The sequence below is a fragment of the Eleutherodactylus coqui genome, chromosome 2 (genome assembly GCF_035609145.1).
Source record: "Eleutherodactylus coqui strain aEleCoq1 chromosome 2, aEleCoq1.hap1, whole genome shotgun sequence".
NCBI classification, from domain to species: domain Eukaryota; kingdom Metazoa; phylum Chordata; class Amphibia; order Anura; family Eleutherodactylidae; genus Eleutherodactylus; species Eleutherodactylus coqui.
The window spans coordinates 264,645,021-264,668,009 of NC_089838.1; the positions used below are offsets into that span (position 1 = coordinate 264,645,021).

General features: G+C 41.7%; 1 protein-coding gene across 2 annotated transcripts in view; it reads left to right on the plus strand.

Moving 5' to 3' along the window:
* SKOR1 (SKI family transcriptional corepressor 1) overlaps positions 1 to 7,800 on the plus strand; it is a 41,540-nt gene extending 33,740 nt beyond the window's left edge. For both annotated transcript variants that reach the window (XM_066589992.1, XM_066589993.1), the window contains exons 7-9: positions 2,452 to 2,526; positions 3,290 to 3,355; positions 7,227 to 7,800. In XM_066589992.1, coding sequence (XP_066446089.1) covers positions 2,452 to 2,526; positions 3,290 to 3,355; positions 7,227 to 7,336 — 251 coding nt within the window. In that variant the 3' untranslated portion in view covers positions 7,337 to 7,800. The remainder of the gene's footprint in view (positions 1 to 2,451; positions 2,527 to 3,289; positions 3,356 to 7,226) is intronic.
* The last annotated feature ends 15,189 nt before the right edge of the window (positions 7,801 to 22,989 follow it).

The window sequence follows — 22,989 nt, forward strand, 5'->3', positions numbered from 1 at the left end:
CCAATATCATACTGGGGCCGGGAAGTGTCTACCATGGAAGCACTATGGCTTCCACAGCACACAACTGCCATCCCCGTAGCAGCTCCTCACAGCCCCTCCTTCTTGACACCACAGAGCTACGCCCCTTTTTTTCTAGATCTTTCTTCTGTGCCCTGTATTAGGCTGTTCGGGCATGCTCAGTACAATCCATCACATTCATGGTTCAGCAATAGAATATATTCCATCTACATGTATAACTAGACAGATAACTGTGACAAACTACAAATACATAGAAGTACAGTGAAACACAGGTTACACAGACACAAAGTGTAAACCTACATTTCAGGCATATTTATCCCTCTTACAGGTGGGCCTGAATGATCTCCAGCCCGCTCCACCTCCATGAACAGAACGACTCTCGCTTCTGAGAGATAGTCAGGCGGTAGTCCATGGGACAGTTGTCGGGTGCTTATGCGCCCAACATTCATTCCGTGTAAGGATACCTTTAGGCTATGTGCACACAGGCAAAAACCGTGGTACAAAAAGCTGACGTGGATTTCAATGAAAACTGTAGCAGAAATCCATGCATTTAACGCATCCCTAACGTTTCAGACGATATTTTCAGTATAAGCTGCCAAGTGCTTATACATGAGGAGCAACACTATCTCCGGCCATTTTATGGCTTGTATCCTGTATTTCTGCCTATTTTGCCCCTCTGCTGGATGTATGTATAATTCTCAATTATCTAAAGACTTGTTGAAGGAGCCTGCAGTGTTCTATAGACTATGCAGAGGACAGAAGATTATTCCCACTGCCTGTACAACACACACAGAGACCTAACATCATCATGTACTAAGCAGTGGAGATGTGAATAAACAGCAAGAAATAATTTAACATTAGCTTTAGCAGCACAACCGTGTGAGTTTCTCCTTGTGTCCCACCCCCCTCCCCATTACTCTCATAGGCTTCAAGGAGCATGATGACTTATTCCCCTTCTCCACTTCCTGTTCTGTGGTCCTGCTGTTTCTAGTAACAGAGCTTACTGCAGCTCCGGATGTGCACGCAGATTAGTCTCATCCACTTCTGCTAATCTACATGCGGAAAAAAACAGATATGGATTTCTCCTGCATTCTCGTCTTTCCTTTTTTTCCATGACTCATATTTCAAAGCTGTACTAGACTACAGCACAGATTACCATGCAAATGAATAGTATACTCCCTTGATGCAGATTTGATGTGGTTTCTATGTGGAATCTGCGTGAATTCCATGTTAGATCCAGTAGATAATGCACCATGATAATACGCCTTACGGTAACTGATTATAAGCTGACATTAAACTAACTCTGGGTGGTCTGGTCCTGCAGTCATCCTTTTTTTAAATTTTTCCCTACTCCTTGATAATCCTCCGAATATATATTAACAAGGGGTAGACAATAGATGTGAAAATATATAAATGCCAAATCTGACTACACAGAGTTTGTTTGTAGTCTGTTACCAAGGAGACACATAGGTATGCATAGGAACTGCAAATATAACATCGTTGGAAATATTTAATCAAATGTTTTTGATTTTTTTACATTTTATATGCATTGGGATAATAGAAAATCTTGCTGCAAATGTGGATGTAGCCTTTAATTTTTGTATTAATTTTTCGATGTGGGAACTTTTAAAAGGGGTTTTCCTGAGTTACAGTAAACTTGGGGGGAGGCCAGCAGATGGTTAAAAATAAAAAAATTAGTCCTTCTCACTGCTCTGCTCCTGCACCGGTCCACTGTCTTCACCACCGGTCTTTGTGTACTTTTTTGCAGTGCTGAGCTGTCTTTTTGCACCCATGACCACTGCAGTCAATCACTGACTTCACCAATGTACACCTTGATTCCGCGAAGGTCAGCAATTGGCTGCAGCAGTCATATGTGTTTGTCAAGAAAGACCAGTACTGCAGGTGGTAATGGTGATGCTGGACCAGTCGGGGGGAACGAAGCATTGAGTATGACTTCGTATTTTATTTTTAACCATCTGCTGCCCTTTCCCCAATTTTACTAGAACTTGGAAAACCCCTTTTAAGGGTATACAAACTGTTAATGTAGCCAGTCATTTCGGCATAATGGCATGAAAAAGTGATAATAGAGGCTTCTTTAATAGTTCTCCTCACCGACATCATGGTCATGCACTTTCTACTAACACGGTGGTATATAAAATGCAAACCTAACTTGAGAAGTCAGCTTGGGAGAATTTAATTAAGACATCCCTTGAGCATCTACTGCTCCCTTGGCAATATCATAGACAAGAAGCGTGATTACCGCCTCTACAATGTGACCTTATGGGTTTATGCCTTCTAGAACGTCGTGGCTTGATGGCCCGAAACAGTTTAGGAGTGTCAGGTGGTTTACCGGCATGGGAGTATTGCATCCATTTCACTGTTTTTGCTGGGAAATACGTGTTTGTTTAATTTTCCACTATTTTTTCTTCCCAGACAATTTCCAGGACCAGATGAAGAGGGAGTTGGCATACAGAGAAGAGATGGTCCAGCAGCTGCAGATTGTCAGAGGTAAGCGCTCCCGCAGTTCTGCCGTCATCTGACGCTGTTTACAATCAGCTCAGTCGCCTAGGTTTAAATGCAAGGTAATTTAACAATTATTTTTTCTTATTTAATATCCTCTGATTAGCCTGAACATAGCAAACAAGCCTCGCTCAGGCCTTGCAGGCACCATTACCAAACAGTGATTGAACTCCTCTGCACACTAATTTGCATGGGTTTCTAAATTAAAAATCGAGGCGTAAAATTACCTGCGTGTTAATGTCTGCGATTGTGTTTAATTCTACTCGTATCCATCTGCCTCCCAGCGCAAAATCACAGGCAGTGTCCTTACTGTAACTCACTTCTAACAAACTGCTCTGCTTTTAACCCAGTCTCGTCTATGCTGGTGTCTTCTTCCACATATACATTGCTGAACATGTACATCTGCTTAGAATATATAGTTATTATACAGTGAAAGTTGGCATTAGTTTAATTGTATCATAGAGGGAATTATTCAGTGGGCATAAATATGGTATTCATGTTTGTAAACATAGAGACATATGAAATTGATGTTAGAATTATTCGGAAATGGCCCCCTTGTAATGGGTCAGCATCAATGGTGTTCAGCACACCCGTTCAAGACACTGATGTAGTATCTCTAATAATGAGTATCTCTAATCAGACGGGGAGATGTAGATTTGAAGAGAGTGTCCTTACTGGCAAGGAATGGGTTGAGCATTTGGAGAAGAGCCTGTCATTGAGCATGAAGCTGAAGTCTCCTTTCTTTCCCCAGACACCTTGTGTAATGAACTGGATCAAGAGAGAAAAGCACGCTATGCCATCCAGCAGAAATTAAAAGGTATTAGCAAAGGAGACAAGAGAAAAGTGTGTCACGGAGCAATTTCAACTGCATAAAAACTGTGCATACAGACAGAACAAGAGCAGCTGTGCAAACACTGCATATACATGTTGCAAATTGGGTGGGACCACAAACCATAGAGACAGAGCAGGGTTGGAAGTATACATGGGTGTACATACTCATGCAACTGTTTTGGGTACCATTAGGGAGTAGAGCCCAAAATGGTCCAAGCCGTAAGGTCTTTCAATCCTGGGATGGTGGGGAATGAATATATGAAGCAGTACCAGACTAGTGGGGGCTCCGTTCTAAGTATGTCACAGAGAGTATGTATTACAAGGAGCAGGGCTGCGAATAGAATACCATAATGTACTATTATTGTCAGGTTTGCTTCTTCTAGGAACTGAAGTGTTTTAGTTGTAGAGGACGAAAGCTTTGGAGCCCATCATCAAGCAGATGCTGTTTCATGAAATGCCTATACCGTAGAGATAATGCAGATTTACGTGATATTTACACTCATTGTCAAAAAAATCGAGCACCTAGCAGAAGTTATGGTAATCGAGTGAAACTTTCTTGTGTGATTGTAACGTTGATATAAATGATTACAATATTAGAGCAAAAGGATCATTTTTTGCGAAAGACTGAACACTGGAAGGGAGGCTCTAGTACCCTGTTGAACCACCTCTAGCTTGGATAAAAGATGTGATACAGACAGGCATGCAGGCTCTAGTACCCTGTTGAACCGCCTCTAGCTTGGATACAAGATGTGATACGGGCAGGCATGGAGGCTCTAGTACCCTGTTATACCACCTCTAGCTTGGATACAAGATGCGATACGGGTGGGCATGGAGGCTCTAGTATCCTGTTGTACCGCCCCTAGCTTGGATAAAAGATGTGATACAGACAGGCATGGAGGCTCTAGTACCCTGTTGAACCGCCTCTAGCTTGGATACAAGATGTGATATGGGCGGGCATGGGGGCTCTAGTACCCTGTTGTACCACCTCTAGCTTGGATACAAGATGTGATACGGGCAGGCATGGAGGCTCTAGTACCCTGTTATACCACCTCTAGCTTGGATACAAGATGTGATACGGGCAGGCATGGAGGCTCTAGTACCTTGATGTACCGCCTCTAGCTTGGATACAAGATGTGATACGGCGGGCTTGGAGGCTCTAATACTCTGTTGTACCAATTCTAGCTTGGATACAAGATGTGATACGGGCGGGCATGAAGGCTCTAGTACCCTGTTGTATCGCCTTTAGCTTCGATACAAGATATGATACGGGCGGGCATGAAGGCTCTAGTACCCTGTTGTATCGCCTTTAGCTTCGATACAAGATATGATACGGGCGGGCATGAAGGCTCTAGTACCCTGTTGTATCGCCTTTAGCTTTGATACAAGATGTGATACGGGTGGGCATGGAGGTATACAGGTTCCAGATTTGCTGTAACTGAGCCTCTAGATTATGCAAACTCGTAGGCTGTTGAAGTTGGCATACAAAATGGTCCCATACATGTTCTATTGGAGATAAATCTAGTGACATAAGTGTGACAATGTTGTGGAGACATTCCTGTGACCCCCTTGCTGTGTGCGGCTGAACATAATCCTGATGCCACTTGGAAGCCGCCATGAGTGGAACACATGTGGCTGCAGGATGTCCTGAATATATCGCTGAGCTGTCATTGTCCCTCGTACCACTACTAGTGTACTAGGGGTGACCGACTGTCATATCTGATGGTCCCCTAGACCGTCAGACCAGCAGTGGAGGCAGTGTGCTGCTGCACAGCAAAGTCAGGATTGAGGCACTCACCCCCCCATTCTCCAGACATGAGCATGGCCGTTGTCAGTGCCCAAACTAAACCTGGATTCATCGGTGAAGACAACCCGGTTAGCAGTTCAGTGCCCTCACACATCAACTGGTCCCAACATTTCCAACAGTCTGGTCAGAATGGTCCAGGTGGCGAGCTATTCATCAATTCTACCAACCAGCTTCTTGCATTCCAATAGTTCTCCCCTCTTGAACTCTGTTGACAAGGCAAAGTCTCTTTGATTTTGTCGTAGAGGCGTCTAGTGATCATCAAGCTCTACACTAGTCTAAAAAGAGGTCACTACACACAAGTAGCCTCTGAGAGCCTTTTTATAGGTTAAGGGTGCAACCACTTCTAAGGCCTCCGGTGTACGACCGTTCATCTAATCACGTCACAACTCTAATCATATGCATATCTGTCCGAGATTTAACTACATGCCGATTGTTGCTAAAAAAAACGCTGCTTGGTTTTTTTTTGACAAAGAGTGTATATTAGGATTGCTGTATATGCAATTTCTTAAGTGTAGATTGACCAAATGTAAAGTTAAGCTTAGATTTTGCTGAGGAACCTTTATTTACAGCACAATTTTGTTTCTGTAAAAGCCCAAACCAAGAGCTGTTGAATATTTTATTATGCATCCAGGTTCTGGAGCCATAGAGATACATATTGTTCTCAGAGACTCCAATGTCAAAACTGGCTACAGACACACTGATGCCTGTTTTGTACAGACCTATATGTGCAGATAGCGTTCTTTTCACATTAGTGTTGAGAGCCTCTGTTGACCTTTGATTGCAGGAATACTAAACTGCAACAAGTATTTTTGATGGCAAGAATAGTGGAACAACTGAAATACCAGAACCCTGACAGTGCCATTTATAGTCACCGGGGCCCATTTAGGTTTTCTGATATAAACCATTTGTTTACAGACTGTGTACATCGTTGTACTCTTTTTTTTAATCAATGTGTTTCTAGAAATGAAGACCGTTTGTAATTGGTTTTCATTAAAAATGTCTGATTTCTATGCTTGAATAGAAGGTACTGCAGACTGGAGGACTGAAATGTTAGCAAATTCTGTCAGTTAGAGTAAACTGACAGCTCTTCCCCAAACCTGCTCCCCTGTTACACTGTGCTATTACAGAGGGCTGTATGATGGTTGGGGGGGATAGTGGAGGAAATCAGGAGGACAGAGAGCAGAGAAAGCTACTATTACAGAAGGCTGTAATCCACCCAGGAATAATTGTCGACTCGTATATATAGTTAGGGGAATGGAACCACCCATCTACTCAAAGAGAAGAAAAGATAGAGAAGAGATAGCCATGTAGCATTGGGTGGGTGTGGTTATGCTAAACAGCCTCTGAAAGAGGAGAGGGGAAGGAGAGCTGAGCTTGTGCATGTTCAAGGAGATCAGTGCTGAGAACATCCCCAAGCCAAAAACTTGAATGTAGTAAAACCTGCAAACCAAGTATGAGCCTTTCTAAATGAATGAAAAGGTAAATGCAATGCAAAAAAAAAGCCAAATAACTGCATCATTTTTTTACCTGCAGGGGCTTAGTATTGTGTGTGCATTGATTTTTCATGCACAAAGGTTTCCATAACTTTTAAGGCTTTGTTCCCTTTAGCATCTTTCCAATTCGCTTGCTTCTTCGGAGCAAGAATAGTGTGATCTGCAGTGCTAATCTTGCTATCAGAAAAAAAACGGTGGATCCCATTATAAGTCAACAAGATCCATCTGGATCTGTTGGGATCCATTTGAGGACCTATCCATCATAGCGATCATGACTCCTTTGTGAATAATATTAAACCTAAATTTGAACCTTGTGCAGAAAGTCAAAATGTGGAGCAATTAGCCATAACAGCCAATGAGATTACTTATTTTATATTGTAGCCTAGCTTAGAAATGTGCTCTAGAGATATGAACGCTAGAATTGCATCGGTAGCTGAATGTATTGGCAGCATTTTTTTTAAACGTTCTTTTGCAAAAGGCCACTCTGTGAACATTCATGCCTATTTTCATGTTTTAATACCTGTTATAGTAACATTTTCTATGTATATATTTTTTTTAAGATGCAGACACCAAGACCTTGCACAGAGAACTGTTCCTGCAGACTTCTAATCCCGCACCTCTTAGCTATATTTGGGCTCCAAGGAAACTGATGTACCCTCCAGCCCCCTGAAAGACAAACAGGGAATAGTTTCTGGACAAATCAAGCCATTCACTGTCTCCAGTGAAAAGAAAGCACAAGTGTGGCCCACCTTTTTGGAGTTTTCCTTTGGGACAATAGGCGAACTTGTATATATTGTAAGATGAGCAACAGGATGTCTGTGCACTGAGGAATCTGAGCCAGGAATGATCCACAGATCGACCGTGTATTATAAGGATTTTGTGAATAATGAACACCTATATATAATATAAATATATATAAATATATATATAAACAACTCTTGCAAAAAAAGTTCAATGTATTAATTGTTTTACGATTTATTTCTTATTCTGTATGTTTCCACTAAACCTCAGTAGAACCAGTGGGGGTGTCCTTCTGGCACCAGAAGTGTTACACTAGGGGTTATTGGTGGTAGAGTGGCCACGTGCAATGGATATCTATGTACTGTGATTCTTATTAAAGCAGTATTTTTTTAAGTTATTTGAATTATTTTCTATATTTGTTTGATTTCACCATCTTTTGTATTTTGGATGATGTCATAACAGCACTTTAAGGAGAAATCCGCCAACTTGTGTACAAAAAAGAAAACTCAGTTTGTTCTAAAGGAAAAAAAATCTGTATAAGTGAATTTTGTTCTTAAATAAATGAAACTTGCTGCATATTTTGCATTTGTACATCAGAGGTCACAGGAGAAGTTTCTTTGTAGCAAGCCCATCATATACAGTTGCAAGAAAAAGTAAGTGAACCCTATTGAATTACATGGATTTCTGCATTGATTAGTTATAAAATGTGGTCTGACTGTTATCTAAGTCACAATTATAGATAAATGCAATCTAGTAACACATAATGGTATCATCCATGCCTTTTATTGAGCACATTGAGTAATCATCCACAGTATATTAGGGCCCTTTTACACAGAACAGTTACATTTCAGATTCTTGCTCGGTTGCGGCAATCTAAACGATAATCAATCAGTGTAAATGCTGGTAGCAACTGGATGATGGATGATAATTAATTGGCTTATCATTGGCTGTTCAGTTTTTTGCAGGCATAAAAATTAAGTGACTATCGGCCCATACAAACTGGCAGTTGTTCATCTGTGAATGACTGCCGGTTTACTGTGAATGGAGGCGGGTGGCCAGAAGAGATCTGCGGCTTGCTCCACCTCCTTTTACTGTGCGATCATTGCTCCTGTGTGAAATCAGAGGAGCAATTATTGCTGGGCCAACTGTCCAGTGCTTAAGTGCCCAACCATTGTCCTGTGCAAAAGAACCCTAAGTAAACCTCTGTGTTAATGATTTCCTCAAGAGCTAATTGGCATTTATGTTTCAGTTAAGGAGATGAGATTGGAACTGCAGGGTTTGCAGGTGCTTTGCCCATTCAATAAAGAGACAAAAGCTTGGTTACTGACAAGTTTGTTCCCAAGAAAAATTGGTTAGTGTAAACCATGCCTCGAGGCAAACAACTTTTAGAAGATGTGTTGCAGAGACACATGAAGCTGGAAAAGGCTACAAAAGCATTGCTAAAGACCTGGGTGTATATAACTCCACAAATTACCTACACAAGGGGAAAATTGAGGACTGTTACTACGCTCCCCAGGAATAGGAAACCTATTTATATCACAAGGGCAATCCTGAAAGAGGTGTAAAGAACCTACGGTAGCAGCAAATATCTGCAGAAGAATTTACACGCTGCAAGATCCTTTGTTTATTGCTCCAGTATTAGACTGAATAAGAATGGTCTTCATGGAAGACACAATGCTTCTAGGAAAATGTTCTGTGGACCGGCGAGACAAAAGTGGAACTTTTAGCACAAATGTTCAACATTATGTTTGGAGTAAACAGAACACTGTACACCAAAACCTCATCCCAACTATGGAGCATGGTAGAGGGCGCATCAGGGTTTGGGGCTCCTTTGCTGCCTCAGTCCCTGGATGCCTAATGATCATTGAAGGAACAATGAAATGGAAAGTGTATCAAAGTATTTTACAGAATGTAATGATAGCAGTGCATTATTTTAAGCTGAAGAGACATTAGGTGATGTAATAAAGCAATGGCCCAAGGCAAGTAAATTAAAGAATAGTTAAAAAAGAAGCAGATTTATGTTTTAGAATTGCCAAGCCAGAGTCCTGACCTTAACCCTATTGAGATGTTGCAACGCTTCACAGAGTAGGCATGGCTAAAACTTTATATTTTATTTATTAAATTTTTAAAAACGTATTCGGGGCTCAAGACAAACACTTAACAAAACTATCACACAAAAAGGATGTGGCCATAATAAAGTCATCACGTAAGGATATAGAGATAGTTTTTTTGAAAGAAAAAAACCCCAATTTTTTTTTTTAAGACTCAAATGAACCTATGATGAGCAGGGTAACATATTCAATGTATACTAGAAGAAGACTTTAGAAAGAAAATTACTTGGATAATCGACCCAAAAGAGGAAGATTATAACTCTCTAAGGTGTTTGTAGTGATCACAATACAAATAGTGGTGTTTTGATGGTTCATTAATGGTTCAATGTGTTTTTTTGCAATGCATAAAATGAAAGAGAGGAGCTCCCAAGATTATGCTGAAAAAAGGCTCTATCTCCTTTTGCATGCAAAAATTTTTTCGATGCATAAAATTATAGAGAGGAGCTCCCAAGATTATGCTGAGAAAGGGCTCTATCTCCTACGATAGCGGCGGCTCTGAAATACCCTATCTAAAGCCAAAAAGTGCAAAGTGATACCAAAACAATAAAGAATGGAGCAATACCAAAATAATAAAGAGTGAGATCTAGCTGTGTAACCTTGATGGTAGGTTACCAGCATTGACTGAGATGTTGTGGCATGTCTTGAAGAGAGCTGTGCATGCAAGACATCCCAGAAATTATTGATGAATTGAAACTCTTCTTAAGACAGAAATGGTCTACAATTTGCTCCTCAGTGTTAGGTAAATTGTATTTGCAGGAAGTGTGTGGTTGAGGTGATTGCTGCTAAAGGGGGATCTACAGATTATTAAAGTCAAAAGGTTCACAGAGGGTTACTATGCAAAATGACCCTTTGTGTTAATGATTTCTTCAAAAGCTAATTGGCAAAATATGTTTCAGTGAAGCAGATGAGATTAGAACTGCAGGATTCACAGGTGCTTTGCCCATTAAATAAAGACACAAAAAGTCTGGTTACTGACAAATTAGTTCTCAAGAAAAATTGGTTAGTGTAAACTTACTTTTTCCCCTGCACTGTGGATGTTTACTAAATGTGTTATTAGATTGTGTTTGAATATAATTGTGACTCAGATAAAATCAATCACATTTTAATTTTAATCAAAGCAGAAATCCAGGTAATACCAAAGGGTTTACTTACTTTTTCTTGCCACTGTAAAATCTTTCATAGTATTTTATATACATTTTGTAGTAGATATACTTAAAATTTATGTGTAATGTGTAATTTAAAGTGTAACTGTCATTAATTTTTTTTATGTATCCATATCTTCAGTGCAGATAACAGTGCAGTTACAGGGTGCAGGCCTCCCCATGTTCACTCTCCCTATTCAGGTATGCAGCTTACTGAGTATGGATTTGCCTTAGCAACACTTCTCATCGCTGCATAGCTGAACAGGAAAGGGGGCACAAGTTCTAAGGGCCTTTTCTATTAAAATGTACAGAACAGGTAATTAAATATATTGCAAAAAATTCTTAGAATTCCCTGTTTTGTACATTAAAACACAGAAACAATAGTTACATATTCCCAACTGTATTGGCATACCATTGGGGTATGCCATAGCATTGTAATCTGTGGTGTGGGACCCTCATTGATCCAGAGAATGAAGAGATAGTGATTCCTTTAGCATTTCTCCTGCTTATAGGTACTCTTAACATCTCCTATGTAGAGAACTGCAACATAGTCTCACTCAAGTGAATAGGGCTGTTTCATAGCTTTCTGCACAGCAAATAGCAGAGCAATGCATTGCTGGAGAAATCAGTAAAGAAGCCCCTTCACCTTGAGAATCCTGGTGGTCCCAGCAGTCGGACTTAAATTTGCTTTATGGTACAAATCACGTATGCAGTTTTTGATGCAATTTTTTGAAGCAAAGTTAGTAGTGGATTTACTTTTCCCTCTTACTGAATTCCAGTGGCTTTGGCTCAAAAAGGCGCATTTCTAACAGCATTAAAAGCTGTATGTGTTTCAAATCTAAGGCCTCTTTCACATGGGCGTTAATTTAACTCGATGTTAGCCGCATCAAAAAATCGTGACCATCGGAGCAGCAAATCGCATGAACGAAGAATAGCCACAACCAAGTCACAGCTATTATTTGCGATTTTATCGTCCATTCACACTGCTGGCTGCGGTGAAATTTTACCGCAGCCCGAAAATTCTTCAGCTGGTAGAACTACTATTAATGACTTTTAAACGCCTCAACTAGAGGCACCTGTTAGTATTTAGCAGCACTAGCCCCTGCTAAACTCCCTTCCCCTTCCTTTTTCGGACGACTCCCATAGTCGTCTAAGGAACCTCCTGCATTGGTCCATCGAAAGATAGGACAAGACCTATCTTTTAGCGCACCAAGAAATTTTGGCGTTGAAATATTATGTTCTATCTTTCGCAGTCCGTTTTTTTTTAGACGCGTCAAAGAATCATTAGTCTGAAGGAATCCATAGGAAACCATTGGTTCTAATTAGAGATGAGCGAGCGTACTCGGAAAAGCACTACTCGCTCGAGTAATTTGCTTTATCCGAGTATCGCTGTGCTCGTCCCTGAAGATTCCATTGCACATCCATCTCTAGTTCTAATGGATGTGCTTTTTTGACGTGCCTACTTCGTGTCAAAATATCGCCCGTGTGAAAGAGGCTGAAGGCTAGTTTCTCACAAGCGTAATACAACAAATCTGTGGTGAAAATTTGCTACATAAATTGACAATCGGCAGATTTTAAATCCGCACCACAGGTCAGTTTCAGCGCGAATTTTGTAAGCAGCCTATTCAAGAGATTTGGTAAACCCTTAACTGCTTTGTTCACTTTGCTGGTCCCGGAATGTGGATGGAAATCCTGCAGTCTATCCACCCCATGTAGCTCAGGCCTTATTCACACAAGCGTTTGAGTCCCGAGCTTAATTAGCGTTTTCTCGTCCATTCACACAGGTGTATAACGTGAACAATACGCTTCAGTGCAGAATTCTGTCAGTTGGCAGAAATCCTCGGAATGACTTCTAATAACTTAACTAGCGGCAGCTGTCTTCTTTTCTGAACGCCGGCCACAGATAAACTCCCCTGCCTCCTTTTTTTTCAGCTCCCATAGGAGTCTAAGGGAGTTCCAGAGTTTTTTGTCAAAAGATAGGTCAAGACCAATCTTTAGACATTACATGAAAAATTGTCGATCGAAAACAGTCGCTGATATTCTCGTTTTGATGCTGCGATTTTCTCATGCGACCGAAAATTGTTTATGTGAATGACTGCATTGGAATATAATGCTTTACATGGTCGCAGTTTTTGGCTAAATAGTTGCCTAAGAACGCTTGTGTGAATGAGACCTTACACTGAGTACTGAAAAAAAGAATTGAACGCAATTAGACTGTTTTTGCACAGCACTTTTCTGAACTTTGTGCCGGTTCCATCCTCAGTTCCGTCCTCCATGCAGAAAACAGGACAGTTCCGTGGTGGAGTGTATGTGAGACAAAGACCTCTTTGGTCGCCATCTCACATAGTTTATGTTCCCGTCAGTCTTTTGCTTTGGGCAGTAAAGTGCTGTTTCTGCATGGAGGATGGAGCCAGCTCTGGATAGGAAAGTACTGCATGAAAACAGCCTAAGTGGTGAAACTAATATGTGATTGCAAGTCTGCAGTTGCTGAAGGAGGGGGGAGTGGTACATTTCAAGTGTCTTTGGCCATGGCTATAATATACTACAGTGTTACACTGTCATTTGTTCAGTTAACATTGGTTTTTCGGTTTCTGCAGGCATAAAATCAAATGACGATCGCAGTTGTTCATCTACCTGTTTACTGTAAATGGAGGCGGGTGGCCAGAAGAGATCTGCGGCCCGCTCCATCTCCATTTACTGAGCGATCATCCTGTGTGAAAGCAGAGGAGCAATTATCACTGGGCCAACTGTCCGGTGCTTCAGTGCCCAACAATTGTCCTGTGCAAAAGACTAAGTGAACCTCTGTGTTAATGATTTCTTCAAGAGCCAATTGGCAAAATATGTTTCCGTTAAAGAGATGAGATTGGAACTGCAGGGTTCGCAGGTGCCTTGCCCATTAAATAAAGATACAAAAAGCCTGGTTACTGACAAATCTGTCCTTGTATGAAGACACTCTAAGGCCTCATTCACACGGCGATTTTCGTTCGCCTGCATCACGGTGAATGAATCACATGAATGACGCAGCCCAGAATACCGTCGGTCAGGGGTAGAGACTTCAGCTCTTCTAAACTACCTCCCCCTTTCCGCCCCTTGCCAACTGCCAGCAAAGGGAGGGGTGGGAGGTTAGCAGAGCTAGTCATGCTAAACTCCCTCCCCCTTTGCCTAACAGTGGTTCCCATTGGTTAATTGCTGCCAAAAGATAGGACAAGTCCTATCTTTTCCAGCCGCACGTAAAAGTGGCTGCCCAGAATTGGCACCATATGTGCTATTTTTTTCCGCACTGACGATTTTACACGCCGCGAAATCGGCCATCTGAACAATTGTATTGGAATACAATGATTCAGATGGTTGTGATTTTCGGCCAGCAAAATTGCAGCCATAAAACGCTCATGTGAATAAGACCTTAAACTGTGACATACCCCTGCCTCTCAATTACAGATAGTCCCATTGTCATCAATAGCAGTACACAAAACTATGGGGGGATACACAAGACTATGGGAAGTCACACAAAAATTGTGATTTTCAGCTGTATAGTCACATAGGCGTACGGGCTGCAATAGGCACTGCGTATGCCCAGGATTCTGACATACGCAGTGTGACTTTTTTTTTTCAAATTCCTCGCTCTGTGCAGACCGGGTCTGCGTATTAAACGCTGTCCATTCGCAGGCATGCTGCTCCAAAGAAAATTCTACCAATGAATGCAAGTACGAAGGCGAAAATAGATCATGCTGAATTTTTAATACACAGCTGTGAAAAGTACGGTTATGTGAATAGATACATAGATTTACATCAGCTCTGTGTTACAGTCCGCTAAACACAGACCAAATATGTTGTTATATGCAGCTTAAGGATTCGGACTAGTTTGGTACTTACAAAACATGACAATTTTGGGGGATTTTCAACTCAACATTTCAAAAACTATTTTCATAGCCATATGAGAGCTTGTTTGTTGCATGGCGACCTGTAGTTTTTATTGGTGCCATTTTGGGGTACATATAATGTATAACTTTCATTTAAGCCGTATTCTGGGACTTAGTTAACTTGTTTTATTGATGAACGACAGGTCACCAATAGTTGATCGGTGGGGACCCAGCTGTGCTGCATTTTCATCTCAGGCCGCTGCACTATGGGCAGCACTTTCTGCTTCCTCCACTAACCATAGTGACAGCGGCGACAGGAATCAGCTGATGGGTGAGGACTCCATTGGCTGGTCCAGGACGATCATCTATTGATTGAATACCCCTTTAATGTTTGGGTAGACAGGGAGCAAAAAACATCAATTCTGCAAAAAATTTTTACAGAGTTAACCATGCAGTATAAATGACATGGTAAGTTTTTTTTTGTGATTACGGTAACAACAGTACCAAAATTATGTATATTTCTTTAGGTTTTTCTACTTTTGCACAAAAATTTTTTGGGTAATATTATTTATTTTTGGCATTCACGGAGCTATGCTTTTGGTTTAAACAAGATGAGCTGTAGGTTTATTGCTGCGGGTTTGCAATGTATTTTCTGCAGATTTTCCACCTAGCTTCAATCGTGGCTATTTAACCTACTGGATGCCATGGTCAATGTTGACCGGGGCAACTAAGCAGCTAGCCAGAGGGGCACCTCTGGCACATTATTGTCTTCCCATGACATGATTGTGGGGTGCTTATCAGTTCACATGGCAGCCTAAAGTCTAGTGAAGACTCTCAAGGCTGCCAAATATTCAATCCATTAAGCCAAAGGCTGAGCTTAATAGACTAATATTAAAAATATAATATACTGCAATATTAAAGTATTGCAGGATTTTGTGTAAGTGATTGCAAGTTCAAGTCCACTATGGGGTCTTCTGGAAGATGCACAAATATGTACAAAAAAATATTAAAAGTTAAAAAAACACTTTTTCCATTTTTCAAACAAAAAATAAACATAATTGGTACCCCTTTATCCATGAAAGTCTGAATGATTAAAATATTGAATTATTTATCCTGCACAGTGAACTCCGTAAGAAAGAAAAATACACAATGCCAGAATTGCATTTATTGGGCACCCTCTCTAATTAAAAAATGGAATAAAAAGTAAACAAAAAGTTGTTTGCATTCCCAATTGGTGTCCATAAAATCTACTGGTCTACCGGTCACATTTGTACCAAACTGCAGGATAAACTTAATGTTGATGTGATTTACTGGAATAAGGCTGCCTGTCCACGGGCTGGTTTTCATTGCCGTCCCCGCAGCGATAATCTTGCTACGGAGAAACGCAGTGAAAGCTCTCCAATTCTCCGCTCGCGGCAGGCAAATCGCACCATGGTGGCGGTATCTCGTGGCAGAGATCTGCCGCAGGATACCGCAATGCCCGTAGACAGGCAGCCTAAGATGGAACATTCTAGAGATCTACTATGCTCCAAGGATACTCTTTCATTAGTTTGCCTCCTACCACCGTCAACATGAACATTGTATAATGGGGAAGATGTATCAGTGCAGCCCTACAAGTTTTCTGACACAACGGCACTTAAAAAAATGGTGTTCAGCAAGAACACCATTTTTATGATGAGCCATGGCCTTCTATCCTGGCATATACCTTTTTGTGTCTTTTCCAGGAAAAACAAGTGTGGCCTTCCAGTTGCATGAAGTACGACAGATTTATTTAACATCTCTGCCTTTCATCATATGAGAAGAATTAATAATATTGTTATCAAGTGATTTATCAAGGGGATAGTGGAGCGGTTGCCTACAGCAACTAATCACACTTTGGCTCTTTTATGAAGGCAGAAACCAGGGTTGAACTGACGATTTGGTCATTTAGCATGCCCTTAGCAGTAGAGGGCACCATCCTGCACACAGGTTAAATGGTTACAGGTTTAGATGTAAAGCCTCCACTTAGAGGGGTTGTCTCACAAAGACATTTATGAGCCAGAACAGACAGCCACTCTTAAGTTGTCCTTTTATTAGAACAAACAATGGCCATTCATCTGGAAGGCTGCCATATAAATCCTCATTTTTCCTGCAGGTTCTGGGGAAAATGTCTGGCTGGCCGCAGCTTCCGTCTGAGAAAACCTTGTGTTTGCCACCTAATCCCCCGGTGACTGAATTTTGTAGTGGGTTTCTCTTATTAGGCAATCTCTTTACATTTTAATTATTGGTGCTATATGTGACAAAGGAGTGGGTGCTTATCGACTCTTCTGTCTGTACTAGGTAGCTCATGGATACCCTCTATAAGCTGGGTCGGGAGGGGTAACATCACATCTTAGGGAGAGAGCACCAAGAAGGTGAAGTAGGAGACTTATAGGGCCATCCATGGTCCTCTGGGTAATATGAAATAAGATGTGATGTCACCATGCTGGCTCACAGGAACAATGACAAGTGAAGGTCAACCCATGAAAACAAGCTTATTTCCCATGTGCTGGATACCATGTTATTCAGCCCCAGTATGACAACAGGTAAGTTAGTGTCTATGTATATTCCCCCTTTTAATAATAGTCCAGCTACCGTTTCTTTCGAATGCATGCGTTTTTGTAAAACCGTTGTAAGTTTTTCATCGTGCTCGTCAAACTTTATATTTTCTTACGCTTCCCTACACTAGTAGAATGCAAGTTTCGGAGGAAGCTGATGTAACTGAAATGTAGAGGATAGCTGATGTTATTTCAGCAATGTATGGCAATACTATTTGGGAATAGTATAACTTTATTATTTAAGCAATATACGCTTGTTTTAGCTGGGTGTATTATGACGGTATTATTTGAGCATGTTATTACAGTATTAGTTTAACAATGGATAATAGTATGATTTTAGGTAAATATGACAGTAATTTTTGAGCAAAGTACACTGGTATTAGTTGGGCATAGTACCGTGTTTCCCTGAAAATAAGACACTATCTTATATTAATTTTTGCCCCAAAAGAGGCACCGTGTCTTATTTTCAGAGAAAGCAGGTCGCCAGCAGCACAAATTGTATATCCCTCCAGGGGTTGGGCATAGATTATGCAGTAGCCAAAGAGACAGGTGATTGAATCCTGATCACCAAAAACACATGCAGCAATGAAAAAAAAACTTCGGCAGCATCCAGGGTGCAAATTGATATCCAAAGTTTTATTCCCCCATCACAGAAAAACAGGCAACGTTTCAGCCATGTTGGCCTTTGTCAAGCTCAACCATAGTGGTGCACAATCACATATAAATAGTATCACAGTAAAGCAATTAACAAATCAAAACCCTCCACCCAATTTGCAACCCCTCCTAGTCACAGATGTCCATTTGCATACAATCATCTCAGGTGCCAGTGTCTCCCTCCTCCTCTAGGCTGTCATCTTCATGGTGATCTCAAGAGTGTATACTGTCAGCATCTGCTTTCCTCTACTGCGCATGTGCGAGAAGATCGCCGGTATCGCGTTGTTCCATTGCAGCGTCATCCACTACGTCATGGGTGACGCTCACATGATCCCAATAAACATATACCGCTATGCTGTGGCTCAGCCGGCATAAAAAACAAGTACTTCTGAACAGACTGCACAATTTAAACAGTGAATAAATGTATCCGGGATCCTGCACTTTCAAGGGAGGCATTACGTTCCTTCTGCATTATGCAAATATCACATATGTGTCTTATTTTCAGGGGGGGGTGTTATACTCACCTGGTCCGCGGCGCCCCGATGCCTCCCGATGGTCTTTGGCGGCACTGCGGCAGTCTGCGTCCTCCCCATCTGACATCTGAGCTTTTTCCTGGTGACAGGGCTTTCAATACCCCGCCTCCAGCAAAGCGAGTGCTGTGATTGACTTATCGAGTGCCAGCAGCCAATCACAGTCTGTGTTCGATGAGCCAATCACAGCCAGTCCTTAACTGACATCACTGAATGGCTGTGATTGGCTCATCGAGCGCCAGCTGTGAATGGCTGCTGGCTTGATAAGCCAATCACAGCGCTCGCTTTGCTGGATGCTGGGGTATTCAAAGCCCCGTCATCAGAAGAAGCTGAGATGGCAGACCGGGAGGACTCTGCAGTTTGTCGCAGCACTGCCGGAGACCATCGGGATGCCGCGGACGAGGTGAGTATTGATTTTTTGGGGGTCTTAGTATCGGGGTAGGACCTACTTTCGGGCAAACATGGTATGAACATGTTATTAAAGAAATGTAGCAAGTATTATTATGGTATGGTGTACTATTTTGGTTTGCCAGTATTATTTTGGCATGCTATTAAACTATTATTTGAGCAATACATAGAGACATATTTGGCCATGGTATGATGGTTTTTATTTTACATCTTATGGGTAATGGCAACTGTTCATGGCCGACAGCGTCTCTTACCTCCTCCTGCCATCAGCCATAGCCAATGCCATGTCTTGTGCCACATGTGGCTGATGCTGCATCCTTCCTACAGCTGTCACTGCTGTCTGAAGGGTGCGTGCACGTGCCCTGCCAACCTCAGAGGGCATATACTCAGCTTTCCACTCCTCAGCTAATCTTGATAGATTTCAGTCTATTTAAGGAACTCTCCCTCATTGGAGACTGCCTGAGCAATTAGTATCTTACTGTGCAAAGATGCAAAAAATGTATCCCCTGGTTATAACCTATGCCTATCCAACCCAACTTTTGTTCTTTCTCCTCTTCTGAATTCAGCTAGTGTATAGATTACGATTCAGTCGTTTGCTGACTGACCCTTGGCCTGCTTCTCGATTATGCAAGAAATTGGCTCTGTTTTTCGACTATATCTTTGTCCAGTACCGCGTTATGGTATGTCTAACCTAGTTGCAACAGCTGCTTCTTAACCAAGACCAGGGGCGTAACTATAGAGGATGCAGGGGATGTGGTTGCACCCGGGCCCAGGAGCCTTGGGGGGCCCATACGGCCTCTCTTCTCCATATAGGGAGGCCAGTACAATGAATAAAGCATTATAGTTGGGGGCCCATTCCAGGTTTTGCATTGGGGCCCAGGAGCTTCAAGTTATGTCCCTGACCAAGACTATTTCTGGGGTAGTGGTCTGGGGTTCCCCACAATGAATATCAAATCCCAATTGGTGGAGTTAAAGGATGAAAACCAGGTATCTCCAGGTGCAGCGCTCAGATCTACATCTAAGGGTGTGTTCATACAGCAGAATTCGCAGTGGAATTTTCTGCATCAATTCCACCTCTACAAACCGTGTCAAAATCCGCCGTTTTCTGGGCTAGTTTTTAGAATTGGATTTACCCTGTCTGCTTGTGAAAATTCGCGGAAACACATAGGAATTCCGCATGCAAATTTTGCACATTGACAGGACTAAATTCACATGTGGATCAGCACCAAAAGCCAAGGCAGAAAGCCATCGATTTTCATCGGTGAATTCTCCTGTGTGAACATACCCTAATCCAACCAGTTTAGTGGCGCAGCGTCCACTGCTGTGACATATGGCAAGATTATTTCTGGATCGTATGATGATGTTATGTGAGCAGCCTACAGTATTATCATCTGGAGTCTCTTCGGTTATTACATAATTTGTCCTGTGTATGACAGTATTATTTCAGTAATGTAGGATGTTATGATGGACTGTATACTGTTTGGGGACGGGTGTTGCAGCATTTCGGCACTGTATTGAGATATTACTGGGGTAATGTGTGGCAGTATCAGTAACTAGGTACAGTTAATTTTTAATTTGACTTTAAACATTTTTACTGTTATTGTTTCTAGAGAATTATAGAGCCTCTACAACATTATGGATTGCAGTTCTATAGAAGCAAGGATGTCAGAAAATGAATATTCAGCATGAATAAAAATTGCAAAATTACCACATTATAAGGGCCAATACCTCTTATTGCCTAGAGGACCAGACTGCTGAGCGTACCCCTAGCAGCAACCAGATTGGTTACTATGCACAACTGTGTCCTTTTTGGCATGAGCTAATTTCATAAACCTCCCCAACTGCCTTTTACAGTCACTTCTATAATTATATCTCTACAAATCTGATAATAGGACAGGGCGAAATCAAGGAAGTTAGTTACCCAGAAATTTATAGCAACATGAAGGAATTTGTTTAACCACTTGCCCCACAAGCCAGATTTTCAAATCTGACTTGTTTCACTTTATAACTGAATGTTACTTTATGTCACTTTATGGGATTGTTCCCAGCAAGAGAAACCCAGTAATCTTGTAGATATGATACCTTTTAATGACTAACAAAAATATATGATGTTATAGCGAGCTTTCGAACCTACAAAGGGTTCTTCCTAAGGCTTAATGGAATAGATCCAAAGAAGTATAAATATATACGCTGTGAGGGATTAGCGTTTAGGGTCAGTAGCAGCGTGGGCATCCGCGGCCAGGGACAGTGACACCGGGCAACAAAAGGTCCTTTAGTCCAGGCTTCGCCTGGGTTTATTGCAGCATACAACACAAATAAAACAGGCCTTGACTTCAGGCCAACATAAAATAATCACCTGCTCGTCTGAGCGCTTACTACACAGAGTCCGGCCCTGACTACTCACTTCAAAACGTCACATAGCCAGTCCGGTCCTCAGACCTGTGGAGGTCTCACCGCACCCTCCTGGGTGTTGAGGTTAGGGGCGTCACCCTGTCAACCTCGCCTTTTGGCTCTCTCAGCCCACACGCTGGGCTAGCCGGGCTCCTTGCTCCACAGAGCCCTCTCTCTGGCTCTCAGCCAGACGCTGCTCTCTCTCCCTTCCAGGACCTGGTACCAGCCTCACCTGGTACGTGGGAGTGGCCATCCCACCCTTCGCTTTGACCACTCCAGGAAAAGCCGGCCCGGACTATGCGGCTTGGAGCCACTTACAAAACTACAACGTGTCAGTGACATAAAGTTACTGACACAGAAATACTGGCTTCCTCCACCAAGCCCAGGCCGCTCGGTGGTACGTATCCACCCTCCAGCACTTTGTCAGTCACTGTCTCACAACGCATACAAATGAAAAGGCACAGACATAGTGTGATTAATTTGCACTTAAAACAATACCAGAACAGGATGAGTAAAGGAGCAAATACTTAATTAGTCCACTGATTCCGGTCTTGAGAGTGTTAAAGATGGTTATAAACTTGTACTCCCAAATCTTATGATGTTGAAATATGAAGGTACCTTTTAATATACCATAGTAACTTTCATATGTTCTATGTTGTGTCCGTGACTAGAAAAATGCTCAGCCACAGGTAATTCGGTCTTTCTTTAATTGTGTGGCAATGATATTTCATCCTGGCTCTCCGTTTTTGTCCTTTTTCTCCAACATAAAGCCCCCCCCAACGGGACATTTACTGCACGGGATCAGGTATACAACATTGGACGTGGAACATTTAAATGTCCCGGGATGTATAATCCTGCTGTGTGTTGGGGATCTGTATCCGGTCCGCGGTCCGTACATGTGTGCAGGTCTTGCAGCTCCTTACATTACAGGGATAAGTTCCTTTTTGTGTGTGTCAGATGGCAATGCACTCCTGGTTATATAGTTCCTCAAATTAAGAGGTTGCCTATAGCATAGGAGGGGAGAGTCCAGGAATATGGTTTTCAGACGGTCATTCCTGTGTAGGGTGTGATGGAGTTTCTTTGCAGTCTTCCTTAGTACCTCCAGCTGTGGATTGTAGGTCACTACTAGAGGTACACGTCCGCTTCCATCCTTCTCTGTATTGGAGTAGTTGATTTCTGGTGGCTCTGGTAATTTGGTCATCTATTGAGGTGGGATGGTAGCCCTGATTTAAATGTCCTTTTAAGATAGTATAGATGTTGGGTTAGAGCAGATCTGGCTGTAGACAATGGATTTTTTGATGTGTTTAGCGTGGAAGCTGTCCCATCTGAGCTATGTGGGCTGATCAATCGGTTTCCAGAATAGGGATGTCTCTATTGAGTTGTTTGAAATTTTTATGGTGGTGTCCAAAAAGTTTATTTCTGTATATGAGTAGCTTAATGTCAGGTATATGGTGGGGTGAAATGCATTGCATGGAATTTTATTAGTTTGGAGTTGGTCCAGATGATTATGATGTCATCAATTTGGCAAAAGTAGGCCAGTGGTTCGCTGGAGCAGAAGGCCAGAAAGTCACTGTATCTGAGGTTATAACTTTGGAATGCTCTTATTTATTCAAGTGATTGTGAGACAATTTTTGTGACATATTTTACTTTATATGCATGGTAAATGTTGGTTGGTATGCTTTGTGTTTAATCAGAAAAAAATCCAAAATTTACAGAAAATTTGTAAAAAGTGGGATTTTTCAAAATTTGACAATTTCTGTTTGTAATACAGATAGTCATACTACACAAAATAGTTAATAAATAGTATTTACCATATGTTCATGTTATGTTGGCATTGTTTTTAACGTTATGTTTTATTTTTTGTTTCTGGTTGTTAAAAGTCTTATAAATATACCGGCAATTTTTTTTCA